Source organism: Helianthus annuus, chromosome 12 (assembly GCF_002127325.2).
Source record: "Helianthus annuus cultivar XRQ/B chromosome 12, HanXRQr2.0-SUNRISE, whole genome shotgun sequence".
Lineage (NCBI taxonomy): Eukaryota > Viridiplantae > Streptophyta > Magnoliopsida > Asterales > Asteraceae > Helianthus > Helianthus annuus.
In genome coordinates this window covers 33807719-33831317 of record NC_035444.2, presented here as the reverse complement: position 1 = coordinate 33831317, position 23599 = coordinate 33807719, and the positions used below count along the sequence as shown (strand labels likewise).

General features: G+C 37.9%; 1 protein-coding gene across 1 annotated transcript; it reads left to right on the top strand.

Moving 5' to 3' along the window:
• The first annotated feature begins 15521 nt into the window (after positions 1-15521).
• LOC110892690 lies at positions 15522-16571 on the top strand. The gene has a single exon (XM_022139841.1). It carries the CDS (start codon positions 15522-15524, stop codon positions 16569-16571), a length of 1050 nt encoding a protein of 349 aa, XP_021995533.1.
• Positions 16572-23599: the final 7028 nt, after the last annotated feature.

Here is a 23599-nt window from a genome sequence, read left to right as displayed (position 1 = left end):
ACGTAAGTAATGACGGTTGCATACACATATGATAAACTTAGAAAACCTGATTTCCAAGAGAAATTTGATAGAAAATGTGTTATTCACGATGATGAATAACAAATGAGTAACAAGATTAGTTCATATGGAAACTTGGATTGGGGTAATTATCCAAGTGGAAAACTCTCAATTTAATGCTATTGAGAAAAGTAGCAATCACATTAACAAATGTGATTATATATTAGTTTAATAAAAAAAAAACATTGTATATGTTCATGAATGAAACATGTAAATCAAATAATTGTTAAATGGTAACTAAATAAATGGTTGCCAATGAAAGTCAAGAATATAGAAAGATTAGAGGCGTCACTTACATGGGGTGTAGTGTGGAAATTATGAAAAGGTCATGTGTGTCATGTGTTGATCGCTTACTCTGGCCAAGTAAGTAGTGAACACATGATGTCATGAACTTTTTATGATAAACATATTTACATTCGATGTAGTAGGGACGGTGTGAATGGGACAAACTAAAAAGACCCAAATGAAACAAATGAACAAAATAGTTGATAATAAGGTAAACGCACAGCCGGGTGACGGAAGCGTATTACATTAGAATAATGAGCCCGAGAGAAGGGACAAGGATAAATGTAAATGAGAATACAAATGATTGATCAAAAGAAAATTCATGGAAATAAGTCATCTTGGACGAAAGGGCCATAGTAAACAAAATGGGCAAGTAAAAACCAAAGTATAGGTGATCCGTCGGGTCATTAAAAAAAAAAAAAACAAAGGTGTTGCCCACACGAAAAAGATAATCAAGGTTGTTAACTTTAGTTATAGTAAAGCAAGGATAACGATGATGATCGTCACTCATGATTAATAAAGCCGCCAATGGTGGTCACGTAAAGAATAAAAGACATGGTCGAATGAAAGCGACGGATTTCGCTAAGATGACCAAGTAAATCGAAACGAAGTCTTGATGCATACCGGAAGGGGTGCAATGATAAAGATTTCGGTAAAATACCCGATGAATGGGTAGGATATGGAAATAATGCGTAAACCAAGAGACGGGGACGCGAAATAGAAAGTCAAAAGACTCGGAATATGAGTCATGACTAAAAGACAATGAGAATTTGCAAACAGAAATGTTAATAACTACGCTCAACTATTTTAAAGTTGAACGGGTCGAATAAAGAATGAAGTTGATGCCCACAAGTGATGAAATTCACACGAACAAGTCAAACGAGAAAAATAAGGTATAAAAACTTGGTAGTGCAAGTAAGGGCAAACTGAATAATGGAAGCGCGAAACATTAATGAATCTACATGATGGGTCATAAAGGAATATATATATGAAAAATGCAAACTAGCAAAACAAAAATGTTAAAAACAATAAGATAGAAGGACCCGAGTAATGGGTTGTAAAGGAGTATAAGTATGAACCGGGTAACGGTAAGCGTAGGACAAACCGACGTGTAAATGACGTTAGAAGTCGTAAAGTCGGAAGGATAGTCCGAAAGTAAACAAATGAAACCTTAGACTACGGTCAAGGTCAACTAAAGTTCAAAAGCAAAAGTTAAATGATTCCAAACATAACAAAGGATGCTTTAAAGCTATATGTGTATAAATAGACAATTGAATAAAGACTAGGGTAAAAGATGATCTACGGGATCATCATAACCTACGGGATATTAATTAGTGTAAAAGGTCTACGGGGCCAAAATGACCCACGGGTCATGAATTGAAGCAAAAAGGATGATAAGGGCCTCGCCTTAAAAAGGTGCAAAATTCTAAAGGAATAGCCTACGAGGCTAAGTAAAAGAACCTACGGGTCGGTTGAGTTAAGTGTGGGAACTGATTTTAATTCCACGGATTAAATAATATCGGAAAAGAATGAATCCTCGGACTTAAAATTCCTAGAAGAAATAAAAGGATATAAGACAAGGTGAAGAGAAAACGTTAAACTAAAATTTAGTTTTAGTAAGAAATGACGTTTAACAAATATATAAGTATTATGAGAGAAGTTAAGAAAAGGTTAATATTAAAATATACAAGTCTTGACACTGATAGGCGCAAGACGATATATTCGAAAAAAATATTTTCGAGAAATGAAAAGTTGATATAAATTAAACATAATGTGACACGATCACGGTCAAGAAATGTAATGTGAAGTAGAATCACATTATAACCGAGTGAGTGGTAAAAAGTAACTGGACTAATAAGTCTAGTAAGCGAGACCGGTTAAGGTCATTTAAGTAATTTGGTTGCTTGTAAGCGGTGGATTCGGTATAACTGAACCGAATAAAAGAATTTGAAAACAAAAGAAATTGTTGCTAAAAGTGAAAGATTTCACTAAAGACCTTTAAACGGTTCAAAGTAACGGATTCATAAGGAATTCGATAGTATATGAAAGCGACGGATATCGCTAAGTTAACTAAACTAGTGGAAATAACGAGATTACGTTATTTCGAAGTTACACTATGTCATATGAGATATGTAGACGATTAGTAACCAAAAAGATGTTACCATACTTTTCGGGTAATACTAACGATTGGTTAAAAAGTATAAGTAATTTCTCGGGTAGAATGCATTGAGTTTAAACTCAATGAATTATGTAAGAAAAGGTTTCGAGGACGAAACCTCCTTAAGGGGGGTAGACTTGTAACACCCCAAAAACGGGTTTGGTGATCAAACCACGCTAATACTAACAGACGGCTAAGGAACCGTTAGTGGTAAAAATTAAGCCAGAAAATATTAGGATTATTATATAATTATATCCAATATTTAATAAAAAGAGAAAAGAATGCGTTTGGGAAATAAAGTTTATAGAAGGCCCGAGTTAACGGGACTTAAACTAAAACTTAGTCAAAGATTCCCAAAACCCACTAATTCAATTAGGAATGTTTAACCTAGTTAATAAGTGGGGAATAGTGTTAGAAATAATGTAGGTTGTGCCCTACTTAATTAACTAACCAAATTAGAGGGGCCAATAATGTTAAAATCGAAACTTGATTTTTATTAAACAAATAAAAACTAAACCAAACACCCCATTTTGGGGGTCTGGTCGATCAGAGCAAGCAGGGGGCGACCCCCACTCCTTCAAAACCCTAGAACTTCAGAAATCTTGCAAATTGAAGGTTCAATCCAAGTTCAAATCGAATTCTAAACATAGATTCCTGATCCTCATCACAAGGGGATTACAAGGTATGTAAAATTTTGAGAAATCTTTCAACTTGAAATTCTCATGAATTGGGAATAATCTGAGATTCTAGTTGCATGTGTATGTTATGATGATTTAGGAACTACTATAGAGTTTAGGGACAAACCCTAGACAAACACAAGCTGAAATCATGTGAATTTTTAGTGAAAACTATGATCACCATTGTAGGTGATTAGTGAATTATGTGAAATTTGATGAACACTAGGAAATAGATTGTTGATCTAGTGTAAATTGACAATTTTGAAGTGATTTCAGAAATTGTAGAAGTTAACCACTTTGTAAGATGGTTGATTTATGTGAAATTTTGGCTAAGAGATAAGCTAGAGACTTGATAAATACACATGTAAAATTTTGCCCTTAAAGTGTTTGTTGAAATGCCTCAAAGAAGGCACGAAACTAGAATTTTTGTAGTTAAAACACCTAATTGTGATGTTTTGGCTATTATGCAAAATATGATTAAAAAGAGTTCTACATGTGATAATTGTGGTTAGAACTTTGGTTAAAACGGTGGCCTAAAGATAACGCCTACCGGGTAATTAAAGAATGCTAGAACTAGTTGATGAACTCGAATATGCAAATTAGTATACTAATGGGCATTTGACTTTTAAAAAGTCAAACTGACCTATACTACGATAAATGCTAATTTTTAATGTGAAATGTGTAAGGTGGAATAATCGTATTAAATTATGATTAAACTAACCACCTTGAAAACGATGATGATAGTTTGACGCGTAACAAGCTAGGTGGAAGCTTGATGAGGGAGCGGGTCAAACGAATCAAGAAGGAAAGGAAAAGCGTAGTTCGGATGCGAGGTAAGTATAACTTACGCCCCTTTTACATTATTTGCGAAGTTACTAATTTCAGGTATTAATATGAATGCTACTAAATGGTTGGTATATGATATTTCGACACGATTCAATGAGAGTCGGAATGATGGAAAATGGTATGAAATCATGACAGTAAAAGGAATAAATGGTAAATTAGTCATGTAATGACAAATAAATAAAAACGGTTTGAGTGAAACAAGTTCAAAGGAAAACCTGAAAAGGGTTTAAGGGGATGAAATGGTAATTAAATACCATCTCATACGGACAAATAGTCGGTTAGACTAAATGGGTCAAATGGTGTTGTTAACACCATTTGACAATAACATTTGACAATTATTTGTTGAGTTTTGTAATCACAGGAAATAACATGAGCTTGCATCGCTTTAACTAAAAAGATTTAAAGCAAAAGTTATGTAAATGGGTCAATACTTTGATCCGAGCCAGGTATGTACAATTAAGCGTTTAGTTAAACATACAATTTGGTCAAATATTTAGCGAAAGTCCTTCGTCGTATAGTAAGGGACTAAAGTTGACCAAAATACCTTGAAGGGTATATTGGGCAAACGACCCATAGGGGTTGTTTAGAAACTTACATTAAGATTATGGGATCATTAGACATGAATAAAGGACATAGGAATGCACATCTGCGGGTCAAATGCTCAAAAGTGGTCAATTGCGTAAAATGATCAACCGATGGGTAAGATAAGGGAAAAGGGGTTCGTTATGATATATCCACCACAAAATAATTGTGGTGGAATAATTGTAGTTAATTCAATATGGAATTTTGTAGCGACAAAAGAAAAGGTACAAGTTCTAGACAAAAATGAGTAAATACCCTTAATGGGTCAAAATGGAAGTTTTAGCGAAACAGGTTAAGAATGTGTAATGACCCGTGAATTGAACCTTGTATAATAGGAAATAATTATAATAATATGTTTTATAGAAGAAACAAGGGCCATAACCATGTTTGATGATGAAACCACGAACGGGTCAAAAGTCGGTAAAAAGAGTAATAAGCCGAAGAGTTAAAGTCTGAAATTTTTGTTAATCCGGATGTTGGATTTTAACTCCATAGGATGGGGAATCAAATTTCAAACACGTAGGAAGAAACGGTAGGTCAAACGGACAAGCGGTTTGAAAGATACGAAAGTTTTCGTGTCAAAAACGGCAAAATGGAAGAATATGTCACAGAGGCCACCGGACAAGCGGTTTGAAAGATACGAAAGTTTTCGTGTCAAAAACGGCAAAATGGAAGAATCTGTCACAGAGGCCACCGTAACTTACGGTGGGCACCGTAAGTTACGGTGGAGCCTGGAAGTGTTACGTCAGTTCTCTACTGATTTACGGTGGAAACATAGTAAAACAGGGGCTACCGTAAATTACGGTATCCACCGTAATTTACGGTGGACCCTGTACAAAAATGCATTTTAATTAATTTTGTTTTCCGGACTCATTTAGATATGTTTTAAACGCCGTTCGACTAAAGCATTTCATGTTTATGAAATGTAGGTACTTTTTGGACGCCGGAAGAGGATCAAGCTCAACGAAGAACCGAACACGATAAAGACACATGCTTTCGCACATCGCCTCGTTGTAAATTTTTAACGACGAACCCGATCACGTTATGTAGAATAACTTATGATTTGTAAAAGTTTTAATAAACCCGTATTTTCGATGTATATGTAAACTTAATCACATGATTGTTTTCGTAAAATATACGTTAAACCGTGGATTATAAGAACGGGTGTTACATAAATCTAACTGCAGATTTAATCTAAGAGTACGGACTTGCTTTTGCTTTTCATGATATTTACGGCTTAGAGCATCAGTGACTACATTTGCCTTTCCTTCGTGATACTGGATATCACAGTCGTAATCACTTAGGATTTCCATCCATCTTCTTTGCCTCATGTTCAATTCTTTTTGCCCAAATATGTACCTTAAGCTTTTGTGATCTGTATAAACAGTAAACTTACTTCCGTACAAATAATGTCTCCAAATCTTAAGGGCAAAAATTATGGCTCCTAACTCTAAGTCATGAGTCGTATAATTTTCCTCGTGTTTCTTCAATTGCCTGGAGGCATACGCAATTACCTTCTTGCATTGCATCAACACACATCCAAATCCTAATTTTGAAGCATCACAATATACTTCAAAATCTTCAGTTCCCTCTGGTAATGCTAAAATTGGAGCATTTGTCAACCTTTGCTTTAATATCTTAAAAGTTTCTTCTTGTCTAGGTCCCCATTCAAACTTAATTGTTTTATAGGTTAGCTTAGTCAAAGATACAGCTATCTTAGAAAAATCTTTAATAAATCGTCTATAGTATCCAGCTAAGCCTAGAAAGCTTCTAATTTCCATAGTAGTCCGCGGAACCTTCCATTTGGTAATCGCCTCTATTTTAGAAGGATCTACATGAATACCTTCGTGATTTACCATATGTCCTAAGAATTGCACTTCTTGCAGCCAGAATTCACACTTCGAGAATTTGGCGTAAAGCTTTTCTTTTCTTAACAAAGTTAAGAGTGCATACAGGTGCTCACAATGTTCTTCTTGACTTTTGGAATAAATAAGTATATTGTCAATGAAGACAATTACGAATTTATCCAAATATGGTTTACAAATCCGATTCATCATGTCCATGAATGCTGCGGGAGCATTTGTTAATCTGAAGGGCATGACTGTAAACTCATAATGACCATACCTAGTTCTGAAAGCAGTTTTAGGTATGTCTTCCTCTTGTACTTTCAATTGATGATATCCAGAGCGTAAATCTATTTTAGAAAAATACCTAGCTCCCTGGAGTTGATCAAAAAGATCATCAATCCTAGGTAATGGGTATCGATTCTTAATTGTAATTTTATTCAGCTCCCTATAATCAATACACATTCGCATCGATCCGTCTTTCTTTTTCACAAACAACACTGGTGCTCCCCAAGGGGATGAACTAGGTTGTATGAAACCTTTGCTTAGTAATTCATCTAACTGCTTTTTCAATTCTAGCATTTCTGTAGGTGCTAGTCGGTAAGGTGCCTTGGCTATTGGGGTAGTTCCAGGAATTAGATGAATTCTAAATTCTACTTCCCTATCGGGTGGTAACCCGGGTAATTCCTCTGGAAAGACGTCTGGGTATTCTGAGACTACCGGGATGTCATGAAGGTCCTTACTTTTAGTGTTAATGATTACAGAAATCATATACAGTACTTCCTGTTTTCTTGAATAACTGGCCAACTTCATTACTGAAATAAATTTCAGTGGCTTTCGAGGTTTATCTCCCGTAATTAAAATTACTTCTCTTGTAGGGGTACGAATTTCTACGGAATTTCTATCACAAAGAATTTTAGCATGGTTGGCTACTAACCAATCCATTCCTAACACGACATCGAATCCAGCTAAATTCATAGGTAACAGGTTTGCAGAAAACTTATGGCCTAAAAGTTCTATCTTTCCTTCTTGCAAATCCTTATCTATGTTAACAGAATTTCCATCTGCCGTTTCAACTATAAAAATCTGTCTAAGGGTGGTTAAAGGTAAATTAAGAGCTTGGCAGAACGAAGTAGTTATAAAACTTTGGTTTGCACCAGAGTCAAATAATACTTTTGCAAACACGTCGTGAACTAAGAACATACCGGCTATCACATCAGGGATGAGTTCGGCTTCTTGAGTGGTCAGCTGGAATGCTCGTGCATTCTTCTTGGTATTTCCGTCTGCTGGTTTGGCTTTGTTGTCTGCTGGTTTAATTAGCTTAAGGCATGTTGTCTTAAAATGTCCAGCTTCTCCACAGTTGTAGCAGATTATTGCTTTCTTTCTACAGTCTTCTTCTCGATGTCCTATAGCTTTGCAAAAGTTGTAGGTCACATTGCATCTTCCAAAGTGTTTCTTCCCGCAATTTCTGCAAAAAGACGGATTTGAGGATTGCCCCATTCCTCTCTTTTTGAACTTATTATTATTATTACCCACACGAAATCCTTGGGTAATTTTCTGAGCCAAATCCTTCTTCCGGTTTTCTTCTCTTGTGCGTACTAGTTCATCAGTTAGGGTATTAGCTAATTCCACAACATCGTCAATAGTGCGAAGTCTTGCAGCTTTAACGATATTACGGATTTCGCCAATTAATCCCCAAATATAGCGAGAAATAAGCACCGGTTCTGGCGAAGCCAGGGTTGGTACCACTCTCGCATATTCGAAGAATGTCGAAGTATATCCTCGACAGTCTACACCTACCATTCGGTGGTTTAAGAACTTGTTTGCCATTTGTTCCTTTTCATATTCGGGACAGAATTTTCTTTCCATTAACTGCTTAAATTCTTCCCAGCTCATGGCATAAGCTACATTTCTTCCTTTGGCTTGAAGTACCGTATTCCACCATTCTAGCGCCCCTTCTTTGAAAAGGTGTGACGCGTACATTACTTTATCTTCTTCGGCACATTTACTTATTGCAATCACTGCTTCGGTTTTCTCTAACCATCGCAGTGTTGCAGTTGCCCCTTCATTACCTGCAAACTCTACTGGTTTACAGGCAAGAAATTCTTTGTAAGTGCAACCAGGCGTTGCAGCTTTCATTTTGTTAAGAAGTGGGGCTTGCCGTGGATCATTGTTATGATTATCATGATTGCCGCCTCCGTTTACACTATTACTGAAATTATCTTCCTGAGTACGTTTACTAGGAATGATTTGTTGCGGTTCAACAGGTTTCTGGGCAGCAGCCACGATTGCTGGAATAGCATTGGCTATCCCTTGAGTAATGATATTCTCAATATCTTGTCTAGTCATATATTGGTTTTCCTGATTTTGCTCAGATTGATTCCCTTCATTAACTGGTTCATTACTAGCGTTTTCCATCTTATAATTATTATAGGTATAAACTATTAGTGTCAAACAATTGATAATCTAATAAAACCATTGCACATAATCACATAAATCTTTTCACAACACATATAAAGCCAAAATTGTCGATTTCTCGACTTCCATTTTTTTTATAGATTATATTAGGCATCAATACACACTGTTTATATTACAACGTTTTATTTTCGAGCTATTTTACAGAGTTATATTTTACTACTACTATTATTATACAAACATACTTCCCAACCCCACTATTCTTTTTGTCAACTGTTAGTTTAGTAGCGACGCTCCCTCTCGTCGTATTTCCAGGAGATTTGTTCTCCCATTTCCCGGATTCTATTCCCCGTATCTATCAGTTCTTCACCAAACTGTCGGAGTTCGGCTAAATTTTCATTGCTCATCGGCGGGTTTGGTATAGGTTCTGGGTCAAACTGAGGAAGAAAGGTATAAGGACTATTTATTATGTTCTGGAACTACCAGTCGTTAGTCCACCACTCGTCCATTCCTCCTAAAGGTTGAGCGTGGATAGAGGGTTTGGAATAGCTGGTTCTAAGTTTACTGGAAGTTGGGTTATAGCAGAGTAAGGGTAAAGGTTATTGTTGATAGGTCTAGCAATATCACAGTTTGCCAGTAGGCGATCTATTTCTTCCTGAAATGTTACTTCTTCAGTTTGTCTAGAACTCTCTCCTATTTCTATCGTTGCTGGTCCAGAGTTCTCTTCAGTCTCGATCCCTTTTCCTTTATCCGTAGGATTTTCTATTTTTGGAATTCTCCTAGTTGCAGGTTTCCTCCTACGTACTTTCCTCCAACCTACATATCTTCTCCTTTTCTTAGCTTTTGCTTTCTCAGGGGGTGGAGCTTGAAATTCCATAGGTTCCTCCACATCAGCAAAGTAACCAGTAAAGTCGTGGGAGACTTCGATTGGTACTGGATAGAGATTGAGATTCTGAAGGGCTTCAGATAGCTCATTCATGCTGTTTAGCATATATGCAAAATGCACAAAAATGCTAAGTTAAAATTTTGTAACAAAATTTCACAAATACTGTTTAAGTATTATTGCATACCGTATAATTACAAAGAACAACTGAAATTTAAACATACTAGGATTTATTGTCACTTATTTATTTACGGGATAACTTTTCTAGAGCTTCGGGCTTGTAGGTACTATAGGTACTGATTTAAAGGTTTGCATTCACTGCTACAGTGGCTAACATGTAAAGATCTGCCCATTTTTCATCTAGTTTGTCTTCCCACGGTGGATTATTGTCTATTTCCTGGGTTTCCGGATTAAACCTCACTTTCTTTGGTTGGGATTTCTTTCCTTTTTCTCAACTTTTCCTAAGTATCGAATTTCTTTTACCGGGAGAAAGTGGTTTTTCAAACTGGGCTTTACGGACAAATATTCTTTCCTCCATATCCGCTGGGTATTTTGAGGAAGTTCCTTTTTCCTTAGGTGTAGTATCTAATTTATGATAGATATCCGAAAGTCTTTGTTTACCCATACTGTAACTAACAAATAATCAGTTAATAAAACACAAAATCACAGAATGGTAATCAGTAGAATTAAGTATTTTGCTGAATACTTAATTTGCTTAAATCAGTGGCTCTGATACCACCTTTTCCTGTCACGGCCCTAGGCCCGGTTTGACCCGGTCCAGAGCCATGGGACAGGAATCCCGTGGTATTTAATTTATGCGACAGCGGAAGTCTTTAATTCAGGATCTCTTAAAACATAAAATGCCCGATTATTTTATTTCATAATTCGGGATAAACTCCGTAATTACAATATAGTGATTTCACTGGGAAATCTTTATTTTACAAAACATGTTTCTTTATTTATTTATATTGAGCCACTTCCTTAAGCTGGTAGTGCTTCACGGCACTTTTCTTGGATTACATCAGATCACCTGAAACATGTTTGAAAAAGGTTTTGTCAGCGGGGAAATACTGAGTGAATCATTCTTTTTAGGTAAAACAATATTTAGTTATAATTTACAGTATTAAGGGCAATTACAATTGCTCCTATCTTATAATTATCTTGGCCAGTTGTCATTCGACCGGATCTATGACCGTGGTCATATCACTATTGGGTCCTGTCACCCAACAGTGACGTATATCACTATTTAGGTCCAGCCACCTAAAAGTGACATATATCATGACTTAGGCACGCCCACCTAATCTGATAAAACAACAGTAATGTGCACAATACCCCACTTACTGCCAGTAATTTAAGATTTGCAAAGACTTAATCCCTGTAATTATAACTGGAAAGTAAATAGGGTTTTGAAAGTAATTTGATAAAAAGAGAATGACTCACATTGCAAATTTAACGAGCAGTGTATAAGCCTACTGATTTGCCTTGTTTAATCCTAGTTTAAATAACAATGCACACAAACTGAGTTAGTAACTAATACAGCATTGACGACAATTCACGAGATTAAACCTTCACAACGATTGACAAAGTGCAATACTTAAATATCCAGCGGATTCGCAACGAATAACAGAGCATAACCCTGATTTGGGCAATACTCAAATATCCTGTCGGAATCACGACGAATAACAAAGTATAAACCCAATTTGAGCAGCACTCAAACAATCGTTGGATAGTTTCAATCGATCGGACGTTGAATCGTAATAGCGATCGAGTTATTACCCTGTTTTGCGGCATCGATTCGTGCTATGTGTGTGTTTAGGACTGTTTCTGCTATATCTCAGCGTCTATTTTGAGTTTTAACGTCGTTTAAGTGCCAAAATTCGATTGCCAAACCCCTCTATTTATACACAAAATTTGACCCCCCTCGCGTGATGCGAGGGGTACCCCTATGGGCTTCGCGTAGCGGGAGGGGTCACCCTACTCCATAGGGTAGCCACGCCCCTAACTAGCTTATCTGAGTTGACAGTTTCGACAAATTCTAATTCTATAGCGAGTTATTTAGATAATCGTCAGCTAGGGTTTACCCCCCCCCCCCTGAGTTTTAGGGGCCCTGATCCTGATTCTGATTGTTCTGAAAATTTTAGGGTTTATGTACAATTACTTGGGTTTCTCAATTAGGGTTTCCTTATTAGATAATTAACATAATAAGTAATGTTTTTAGTGAGAGTTGTTACAGAGGCCGCACAATCCCTGCCTCCTTTCTAGCTCCGGTGACCGGAGCCGCATTTCCGGCCGTTCCAACGCCGACCTCCGACCAAGCATAGCCCCTCCCTCTCCAGCGAACCGCCACACCACAACACCTCTCCACTCTTCTCTCTCCCTCCTCGACACAACCACCAGAGAAACTCCGGACATCATCTCAGTCTTCAGCAACCACCCCCGAGTCTCCTCCCCCACCCACACGCGCAGCTTTTACCCGCCCCTTCTCTCTCGTCTGATTTACAGCCGAACTCCGGCCGGCGCAGCCGGCAACGGATTGGTGACGGAGGTGATGATGATGACGCGGTGATGATGTTGAAAACGGAGCCACATCGACAACAGCCGGCTTCGTTTTGACTCAATCTTTGGTTCAGGTTCGGTCTGGTTCGAGTTGGTTCAGTGTTGATTTGAGTTTCAGTTCACTCAGTTCTCTTGGGTGACGATTTGGTTCAGTCTTGGTTGTTGCGGGTGAACTCGGGTCAGTTTTGGTGTCGGGTCAAACCTTGGCAGAACTGGCCAAATGGTCAGACCCGGTCAACTGGTCAATCTACGGATCAAGGTTGGTGTTTGGACAACTTTAGTCAACTGAGGTCAAACTCAGTCAACCCGAGATACGGTAAAACCTTTATAACGCGAGTTTCATTTATATTGTTCATATATTACTTAGTTTAAAGGCGAGCTCGAACCGCCGTATTATAGTTTATGCTTGTTTAGTATTCGGCTACTTTCCAAAAAACTATTTGTTTGAATTAATTAATGTTTCATCGCGGAACCGAACTTGATATGGTTTGAATTTTTACATAGAGATCTTATATTTATATATCTTGTTATTGAATTGTTGAGTTTTGAAAAATTATAACGACACCTTACATTGTTGGGATCGTCCAAAAACAGAGGAAACTCTTCCCGTTTTTCGTAAAAATCCACATTTTGAAAAGTGTTCATCCTACCTCAAAGCCTAACGAATCCAAGTAATCTTTTTATAAAAATAAATGTAAATGTATATTTATTTTAATAATACTTCGGCAACCACTAATATATATATACCTTCATTTACTTGTGTATGATGACCCCGGCGTTGCGATATCAACCTCTTCAACTCTTCACGGGATTACCAAGGAATGCGTTGCGAAACAGTGAGCATACTCGACCCTTTTTACGCCTCAACTACAAAACTTTCTTTACACAATCGAATATAATTGAACACTCAATCTATCGAACACATTATTTGTTATGCTTAGGTGGTTACGCTTGTTAGATTCAACTTGTATACCATGCTAATTACTATGCTTAGGTTGTTTTACGCGTTCTAGTTTCAACTTGTATATCCATGCAATTTGTTATGCTTAGATTGTTCGTATATGCTAGATTCAACACGATTATAAATTGCCATGTTGGATTGTGATAAACTTTTATACCTTAAATATATTTATTCAAACTTGTACGCTCGCCAATACGTTTGTATTGAGCTATGCTTTTTATACATGTTGCAGGATTATGAGCATGCAAGGAATATAGTAGGACTGCCTAGAAACGCACCCAAATTTAACACTAGTTGTATTGTAATTCATTTGTTTCAAATTGTTGTATTCTCCCTTAAACGATGTAATTTGATTCTTTTAGTAACAAAATGCAATTTCCATTAAATACATGTCACAACTTTAGCGTTATGTGTAATACCCCGAATCTTAATGTGCTGGTGATAAACGTGTGAAATATGTAATTTATATTTCATATATTGTTAAACGAGTAAGATGATTGTGTGAAAGGTGAAATATCTTGACAAACCTTGGCTAATATAGGAAACCGTTAATATTAATAATTAAATATATTATTTTATTTACCTTACTCCGTTTTTAATGAAACTTAGGTTAAAACGTAGATAAAAATATGCTCGTTCGAATGACATATTCGTCGTTTTATAAAACGTCATATTTTAAAAGTTATACAAGAAAAACGAGTTAAGCAGCTGAATTAATATATATAAGCAAGCAAGCTAGCAGGTCAAGCAGGTAGGTAGGCACGTCAATTGAATCCCACGACCAAGGATTTGAGGTGCCTGCTTGCTTGCTTTAAATAAGAGTCTCAATAGTTTGTTTAGGTACCAGTTTCTTTAACGGGAATGCTCTAGTATAGAGAATCCTGAGTATACGATACCCCGTTGGGTGTTGTTAATAGTCGTTTTTGGAGCGCGAGGAGGAGCAGGAGTAGGGAAACTCTACATCAACGTGCCGTAGATAGTTTTGAGGTATACTCTCGTTTAAGTTTATGTTTAGTTATTTATTATTTATTTTTAGTAGTTAATATTAGTTTTATTATTAGTAATAATATATTAGTAGTAGTAGTGTTAGTATTATTTTTAGGTACTATGGTTATTGTCAGGGGCGGGTATTGGGTAGCCTAGCCTTAGTTAGGCATGGACTGATCACCCATGCTTAAACAAGGTAGGGTTAACCAATATCCAACCATGATAATGACTAGTTAGGTGTACCATTACCTAACCTAGGATTATGTAATTGTGTCAGGACCTTGAGACATAACCCAGTATTACTAGCGGCTATTAAGCAATTGCTAATCAGGTGAGTCATCATACTTGTCTTTTAAACTGTGATAGTATACTCGTCCATAACTGGTAATAATGAGAATGCTGCAGTATGCATGTGTCAGTAGGGGTATATGGGATCCTATTATGCTTAATGAGGTGTGTCACTCTGGGAAGGGTAATAAGGTGTTGTACCCACAGGCACTTCGTGCTTATAAGGTCCAGCGACACACACTCATACCTATGTGATGGCCGTAGGGGGACACAGATGGAGGACCAGTATATCTCTTGTATGGTGGTTTGTGACAAGTCAAATGTGACTTATAAGGTTCAATGAGGCCCAACCTGACTATAATGTGGTTACATGCCCATATTGTGTATGCATATAATGTAAACTGTGGTCTGTCTTTATAAAAAATGTATAGTATGAGCTCACCAGTATATATCTGACGTCGTTTTGAGTATACTTATCTCAGGTTAGTCATGAGGAAAGCTATAGGAACTACTTGACAATTGGGGAGTTTTAGAAGATCAAGGAGTTCTTAGTTGCCAAAAGTTCGTAAATAAATAAAGTGTTGTACTCAGACTATTATAAGTTTTAATGAAAGTAGTTTGTTTCCGCTGTAAGTGTATCAATTGTGCATAATCACCCGGGTTACGGGGTGGGTGTTACAGTTGGTATCAGAGCCCGAGGTTTTAGCGAATTAGGTATTGCAGGAATGCCTAAGCTTTAACCAGTAGTTCTTTAAATATTAATAGCACAGTTAGACTAGGCCAAATAACATATTCTCAGGAAAAGTACTTGCATAGTCAATTGAGTGACGCTAGAAGAAGTAAAATATGTTGTGCCTTTTTATGTGCTATATATATGTGTATATATATATATATCTATGTGACGTATATAGTTGTTATATTATAATGACGTATCATACATACTAGTAACTCTTTATACTCATATTCCTATAAGAAGGAGACAATGTCTGAACATAGAGATGAACAAGGGTCTAGAAATAATCAGAATAACAGAAGGAGAGAGGAAGATTCGTATAGGACTCGAACTCCCTCTCATAGTGTCAGGTCCCGGTCTAGTATAAGCATGCGTCTAAATGCTGAGGATATCCACAATATAGTTGTGGAAGTGGCTAAGGTAATGAAGAATGCACAAACCGGTAATGTTAACCAATCTGGAGAACGACATGAAGAAAGCTCAGCAGCCTCCACGCCAGTTCAAAGGGAAGGAATGGGCGAAAGGAAAAACACTATTGCAACCATGCCACTAGAAGGAAAAGGTGAATATCCCAAATCAAAGGAATATACTTATAAGCACTTCATGTCCTGTAAACCTCAGTCCTTTGACGGAAGAAAGGGAGCACTAGAAGCTCAAGACTGGCTCAACAAAATGGAGTCAGTATTAGACATATGTGAGTGTGATGACCGCAACAAAGTACGGTTCGCGGTACATATGTTTGAAGCTGAAGCCCTTCACTGGTGGAACATTGTGGTCCGAACAGAGGGAAAAGAAAAGGTTAAGGAGATGAAGTGGGAGGAGTTTATTCATAAGTTTCTTGCTAAGTATTGTCCTCCCAGTGAGACCGAGCAACTGGAAGTAGAATTCTTTCAGTTAAAAATGGGAAATAAAACCTATCGAGAGTATGTTTCTCGTTTCAATGACATATCTCGACTGGTTTCTTATTTAGCATTGACTGAGGAACAACTGATCAATAGGTTTATTTGGGGTCTACCCTCTGAAATGAGGGTGTTTATCAAATCTAAATCCCCCAAGACTTTTGCAGAAACTGTTGAGGCTGGCGCCGTCATGGCTGCCGAGATGATTATGCGGCAGGCTGAATCTCCCGCACCAAAAAGAAAGTGGGAAGAAAGAAAGGGGGACACCCGGAATAACAACTTTAAAAGGCCTAAAACATTTCCTCAATGTCAAATTTGCAAACGTTTTCATACGGGGGAATGTCGTTTTCCTTGTCCAAATTGCAAAAGGACGGGTCATGCTCTACAAGAATGCAAGTAAAAGAAGAAGTGTTTCAAATGTGGAGACCCTAACCACATGAGATCTGAATGTCCCGAACTTAAAAGAAATGATAGGACACAACCAAATCAGCCAAAAGGGCGGGCATTTGTACTCACCACGGAAGAAGCCAAGACAAATACAGACGTTATCACGGGTACGTATCTCGTAAATGATGTATATGCACGTGTGTTATTTGATACCGGTGCAAATAGAAGTCTAGTGTCGACTACCTTTAGACCTTACTTGAACCAGGCGTCCCAAACCCTAGATCATGCCTTTACAGTAGAAATGGCTGATGGAAGTCAAAGAGAGATAGTTGACATAGTTAAGAATTGTAAAATAAGCTTAAACAACCATGTTATCCCTATAGACCTAATGCCTATGGAACTTGGAGAATTCGACATAGTCATAGGAATGGACTGGTTAACACCATATCATGCGGAAGTTATATGTGACAAAAGGATCGTCCGACTCCGATTACCCAACAGCAAACAGCTAACTGTATCGGGAGACCGCACTGACAAGACTAAGAACCTCATCACGATAGCACAAGCACATAAATGCCGAAGGAAAGGGTATGTTGCCTTTTTAGCATATGTCGTAAACACTACAGAAAAGCAGAAGGTCGAGGACGTGCGAGTAGTACGAGAATACCCCGAAGTGTTTCCCGACGAACTCCCGGGACTACCATCGGATAGACAGGTTGAGTTTCGCATTGACCTAGTTCCCGGTACATCACCGATTGCTAAGTCGCCGTACAGACTAGCCCCGACAGAAATGCAAGAACTCAAGAAGCAACTACAAGAGTTGCTTGACAAGGGGTTTATCCAACCTAGTTCGTCACCATGGGGAGCACCCATCTTGTTTGTCAAGAAGAAAGATGGGACGATGCGCATGTGCATCGATTATAGAGACTTGAATAAAGCCACTATAAAGAACAAATACCCTTTGCCCAGGATCGACTTGTTTGATCAATTACAAGGGGCAAGCTATTTCTCTAAAATAGACTTGAGGTCTGGATACCACCAAGTGAAAGTTGCACCAGAAGACATACCTAAGACTGCCTTCATGACTAGGTATGGTCATTATGAATTTTTGGTAATGCCATTTGGATTAACCAACGCACCTGCAGTGTTCATGGACCTTATGAACAGGGTTTGTAAACCTTACCTCGATAAGTTTGTGATAGTTTTTATTGACGATATCCTTATCTACTCTAAGAACGAGGTAGAACATGAACAACACCTAAGAGCAGTCCTTGAATTGCTCAAGAAAGAAAAACTCTATGCAAAGTTCTCTAAGTGTGAATTTTGGATACGTGAGGTGCAATTCCTAGGCCACGTGATAAATGAATGTGGAATACAAGTTGACCCTGCAAAGATCGAGGCCATTAAGAAATGGGAAGTACCGAAGAATCCCACTGAAATCAGAAGATTTCTGGGGTTAGCAGGATACTATAGAAGGTTTATTCAAGACTTCTCAAAGATTGCAACACCATTAACCACACTAACCCAGAAAGCCTCTAAGTTTAATTGGGGACCTAAACAAGAAGAAGCCTTTAACACGTTAAAGCATAAGTTATGTAGCGCCCCAATACTGTCACTTCCTGAGGGAATAAAAGATTTTGCCGTCTACTGTGATGCATCTCACTATGGTATGGGATGTGTACTCATGCAAAGAGGCAAAGTGATTGCCTACGCCTCTAGACAGTTGAAGATTCTTGAACGGAACTACACAACCCATGATTTGGAACTATGTGCCATAGTGTTCGCATTGAAAATTTGGAGGCACTATCTTTACGGTACAAAGTGCACTATCTATAGTGACCATAAAAGTTTAAAACACATAATTGAGCAGAAGGAGCTCAATATGCGTCAGAGACGATGGATGGAGTTATTAAGTGATTACGACTGTGAGATCCAATACCATCCAGGTAAGGCAAACATAGTAGCAGATGCTCTAAGTAGAAAAGAGAAACCTCAACCAATAAGAATTCGTGCAACCAGAATAGAGGTTAAAACTAGTCTCTTAGATCAAGTTAAGAATATACAACAAAAAGCCTTAAAAGAGAATCATATTGTAAAAGAAAGAATGATTGGGAGGCTGAAGCTACTGACAATGGGAAATGATAATATCCTTAGGTTCAACAATAGGATATGGGTTCCTAATTTTGGAGGACTGCAGGATACAATCTTAGAGGAAGCTCATAAGTTTAAGTATTCCATTCACCCTGGCAGTGATAAGATGTATAAGGATTTAAGGAGAGATTATTGGTGGCCAGGAATGAAGCGATCTGTTGCCCATTATGTGGAAAAATGCCTTACATGCTTAAGGTGAAGGCAGAACATCAAAAACCCTCTAGATACTTGCAACAACCAGAGATCCCAGAATGGAAATGGGAGAAAATCACCATGGATTTTATCACGAAGCACCCAAGGTCAAGTCACGGTTATGATACTATTTGGGTAATAGTGGACAGATTGACCAAGTCTGCACACTTCGTGCCAATTCGTGAGGACTATAAGATGAACAAGCTAGCTCAAATTTACATCAAAGAAATAGTCTCACGACATGGGGTGCCTGTATCGATCATATCAGACAGAGATAGTCGTTTCACATCTAAATTCTGGCAAAGTTTCCAACAAGAGTTGGGAACCAAGCTTAATCTAAGCACTGCATATCATCCTCAGACGGATGGGCAGAGTGAACGGACTATTCAGACATTAGAAGATATGCTTCGGGCTTGTGTAATTGATTTTGGTGGACGTTGGGACACTCATTTACCACTCATCGAATTCGCCTACAATAATAGCTATCACGCCAGCATCAAAGCTGCACCTTATGAAGCTTTATACGGAAGAAGGTGCCGTACTCCTATCTGTTGGACGGAAGTAGGGAAAGTCAACTATCAGGACCAGAAATCATTGTGGAGACCACAGAAAAGATCCAGCAAATCAAAGAAAGGATGAAAAGTGCTCAAGATCGACAAAAGAGTTATGCAAATCAGAGGCGTAAACCCCTAGAGTTCCAACTAGGGGATAAAGTAATGCTTAAGGTATCACCTCTGAAAGGAGTGATTCGGTTTGGAAAGAAGGGAAAGTTGAAACCCCGATACATTGGTCCGTTTGAAGTAACAAGCAAAGTAGGACCAGTGGCTTATCGACTAAAACTTCCTGAACAGCTGGCAGGAATACATAATACTTTCCATGTATCAAATTTAAGGAAGTGCCTAGTGGACGAAGCCCAACAAATACCCCTGGAAGACGTACAGGTTGACGAAAAACTCAACTTCATTGAAGAACCACTACAAATCGAAGATAGGAAGGTTAAAAAGTTACGTAAGAAGGAAATCCTGTTAGTCAAAGTCAAGTGGAACGCACGTCATGGACCCAACTTTACATGGGAACTAGAAAACATAATGAAAGATAAGTACCCTCATCTTTTTAAGTAATGACAAATTTCGAGGACGAAATTTTTGTAAGGAGGGAAGGATGTAATACCCCGAATCTTAATGTGCTGGTGATAAACGTGTGAAATATGTAATTTATATTTCATATATTGTTAAACGAGTAAGATGATTGTGTGAAAGGTGAAATATCTTGACAAACCTAGGCTAATATAGGAGACCGTTAATATTAATAATTAAATATATTATTTTATTTACCTTACTCCGTTTTTAATGAAACTTAGGTTAAAACGTAGATAAAAATATGCTCGTTCGAATGACATATTCGTCGTTTTATAAAACGTCATATTTTAAAAGTTATACAAGAAAAACGAGTTAAGCAGCTGAATTAATATATATAAGCAAGCAAGCTAGCAGGTCAAGCAGGTAGGTAGGCACGTCAATTGAATCCCAGAAAAGGATTTGAGGTGCCTGCTTGCTTGCTTTAAATAAGAGTCTCAATAGTTTGTTTAGGTACCAGTTTCTTTAACGGGAATGCTCTAGTATAGAGAATCCTGAGTATACGATACCCCGTTGGGTGTTGTTAATAGTCGTTTTTGGAGCGCGAGCAGGAGCAGGAGTAGGGAAACTCTACATCAACGTGCCGTAGATAGTTTTGAGGTATACTCTCGTTTAAGTTTATGTTTAGTTATTTATTATTTATTTTTAGTAGTTAATATTAGTTTTATTATTAGTAATAATATATTAGTAGTAGTAGTGTTAGTATTATTTTTAGGTACTAGGGTTATTGTCAGGGGCGGGTATTGGGTAGCCTAGCCTTAGTTAGGCATGGACTGATCACCCATGCTTAAACAAGGTAGGGTTAACCAATATCCAACCATGATAATGACTAGTTAGGTGTACCATTACCTAACCTAGGATTATGTAATTGTGTCAGGACCTTGAGACATAACCCAGTATTACTAGCGGCTGTTAAGCAATTGCTAATCAGGTGAGTCATCATACTTGTCTTTTAAACTGTGATAGTATACTCGTCCATAACTGGTAATGATGAGAATGCTGCAGTATGCATGTGTCAGTAGGGGTATATGGGATCCTATTATGCTTAATGAGGTGTGTCACTCTGGGAAGGGTAATAAGGTGTTGTACCCACAGGCACTTCGTGCTTATAAGGTCCAGCGACACACACTCATACCTATTTGACGGCCGTAGGGGGACACAGCTGGAGGACCAGTATGTCTCTTGTACGGTGGTTTGTGACAAGTCAAATGTGACCTATAAGGTTCAATGAGGCCCAACCTGACTATAATGTGGTCACATGCCCATATTGTGTATGCATATAATGTAAACTGTGGTCTGTCTTTATAAAAATTGTATAGTATGAGCTCACTAGTATATATCTGACGTCGTTTTGAGTATACTTATCTCAGGTTAGTCATGAGGAAAGCTATAGGAACTACTTGACAATTTGGGAGTTTTAGAAGATCAAGGAGTTCTTAGTTGCCAAAAGTCCGTAAATAAATAAAGTGTTGTACTCAGACTATTATAAGTTTTAATGAAAGTAGTTTGTTTCCGCTGTAAGTGTATCAATTGTGCATAATCACCCGGGTTACGGGGTGGGTGTTACATTATGTGTAATGAGCAATCTATTTCGTCTCACTCCAATGTTTACGCCATCGGTTGGGGTGTGACAGATTGGTATTAGAGCCACAACTATAGAGAATTAGGTTGAATTGCCAGGTCCGACCTAGTCTATAGTCTTAGTACCAAAACTTGACCATTCCTTATTCTTGCTTAATATGTGATTCTTCCTATTTGCTTCTACCTCTTCTTGTGTCTAAATATACAATGTGTCTTTGCTAAAACATTTCACACAATACATACTTGAAGATACTCATATTCCACAATCGAAACAACTCACTAGAATAGGGGCGATTCCCGCCTTTGGTGACGAATTTCAATCCACCTTACATGTTATTTTGCACGAAATTTCACCATCAAGTCAGGAGTGATATCCGTATCTTGATGGGAATTTCCATTTCATACTCTAGTGGTTCCTTATTAATGAGTCAAGATTTTATCTTGTTTCGTTCAATAAACCGCATTTTGGGGACGAAATTGTCAAGCTAGGATTGATATCCACACCTTGGTGGCTGGTCACGCTCTACGATTTTCAATCTCGCCAAAGTTTCGTGTTTTCAACCAAATTAGGGACATGTACTAACTGGAAGGGTAAAATACCGTTAATCGCCTGGCCACGAGAGTATTATACCTATTAGGCCAAAGCATGTCTCCTTAATTCCGGAAGGACTTGCGATTCACTTTGGAATAGTCGAAGTTTCTAAACCCGAAGCACTCGAAGACTTCTGAAGCCTCTCTTTTATGTTAACTTAACGTTTATACGCTTAAATACTTGTTACCTAATCATCGTTTTTACATAATAAATTAACACACGCATACTGATACGTTATACTCGATTCGGGATTACTGGACATTCTTATGTGATAAACTGGTCATTAGCTTTGTAAGAAGCCACACCTTAACATATATAGTGCTTGTGAAGCACTATAGGAGTGACGCACCGCCACATGGATTTGTGGTTATGTTAAGTTAAACTTTTACGGATCTTTTCATAGCAACAAAATGATGACATGTGCTATGATTAGATGACGCTTGCGTTAAACGCTGGGTTGACATTTTGCCATTAACTTCGGATGAAGCCTCACCTTAACATATATAGCGCTTGTGTAGCACTATAGGAGTAACGCCCGCCGCATGGACTTGCGGTCATGTTAAGACATTCATACATACTTGCGGGCACGATGGTTTGACCAGTGAGATAACATGCCAGTAATGCGTTAATCTAGTTAACCAAATATCTCGTGTGGACTATTCAAAGACTTTAATCATACTCAAACTTATAACCTCTCTCATACTTAAATACCAATCATGCTTACATACTTAAATTACTATACATTATCATTCTCACGCGTAATACGTTAAGAAACCCTGACCCGTACACTACTAGTACAAACTATGCAGATCATGCACATACCAAAGATAATCACGGATGCATATATGATTATATTGGTAGGCGCATGAAAACTATAGTAGGTTCTCCTGTGTATCCTAACACGGAACGTAACATGACAGCGATTTGCGAAACAAACGTAACAGGGTATGAACATGGTGGATACGCCGCTGGTACTTCCTACATATATGTGTTCCTACCATATTACCAAACTCTCGTAAAAACATGCCATGAGAAATTCGGTGTCCCCCTACCTTATTAAATGCGCTCCATTATCAACAAACTTTGATCACTCACAATTTATTTCCCGTTTGATACCCAAACGCATCTCGAGAATGACATCCTTTCCAAGGTTTTCATCTTGAATAATTTTCGGGACGAAATTTCCTAAAGTGGGGGAGACTGTAACGCCTCGTATTTCCGTATTTCCATGTTCTTAGAAAATACGAGTTCGTTTCACTATTTTAATGCCCGCACTCGAAATCTAAACGAAAAACAAATTAAAAACGACAAACGACAAACGTGCAACCAAATTCGATTTCCGACATACAATTCATGCATTTTCGACTTTATATAAATTATTACCACATT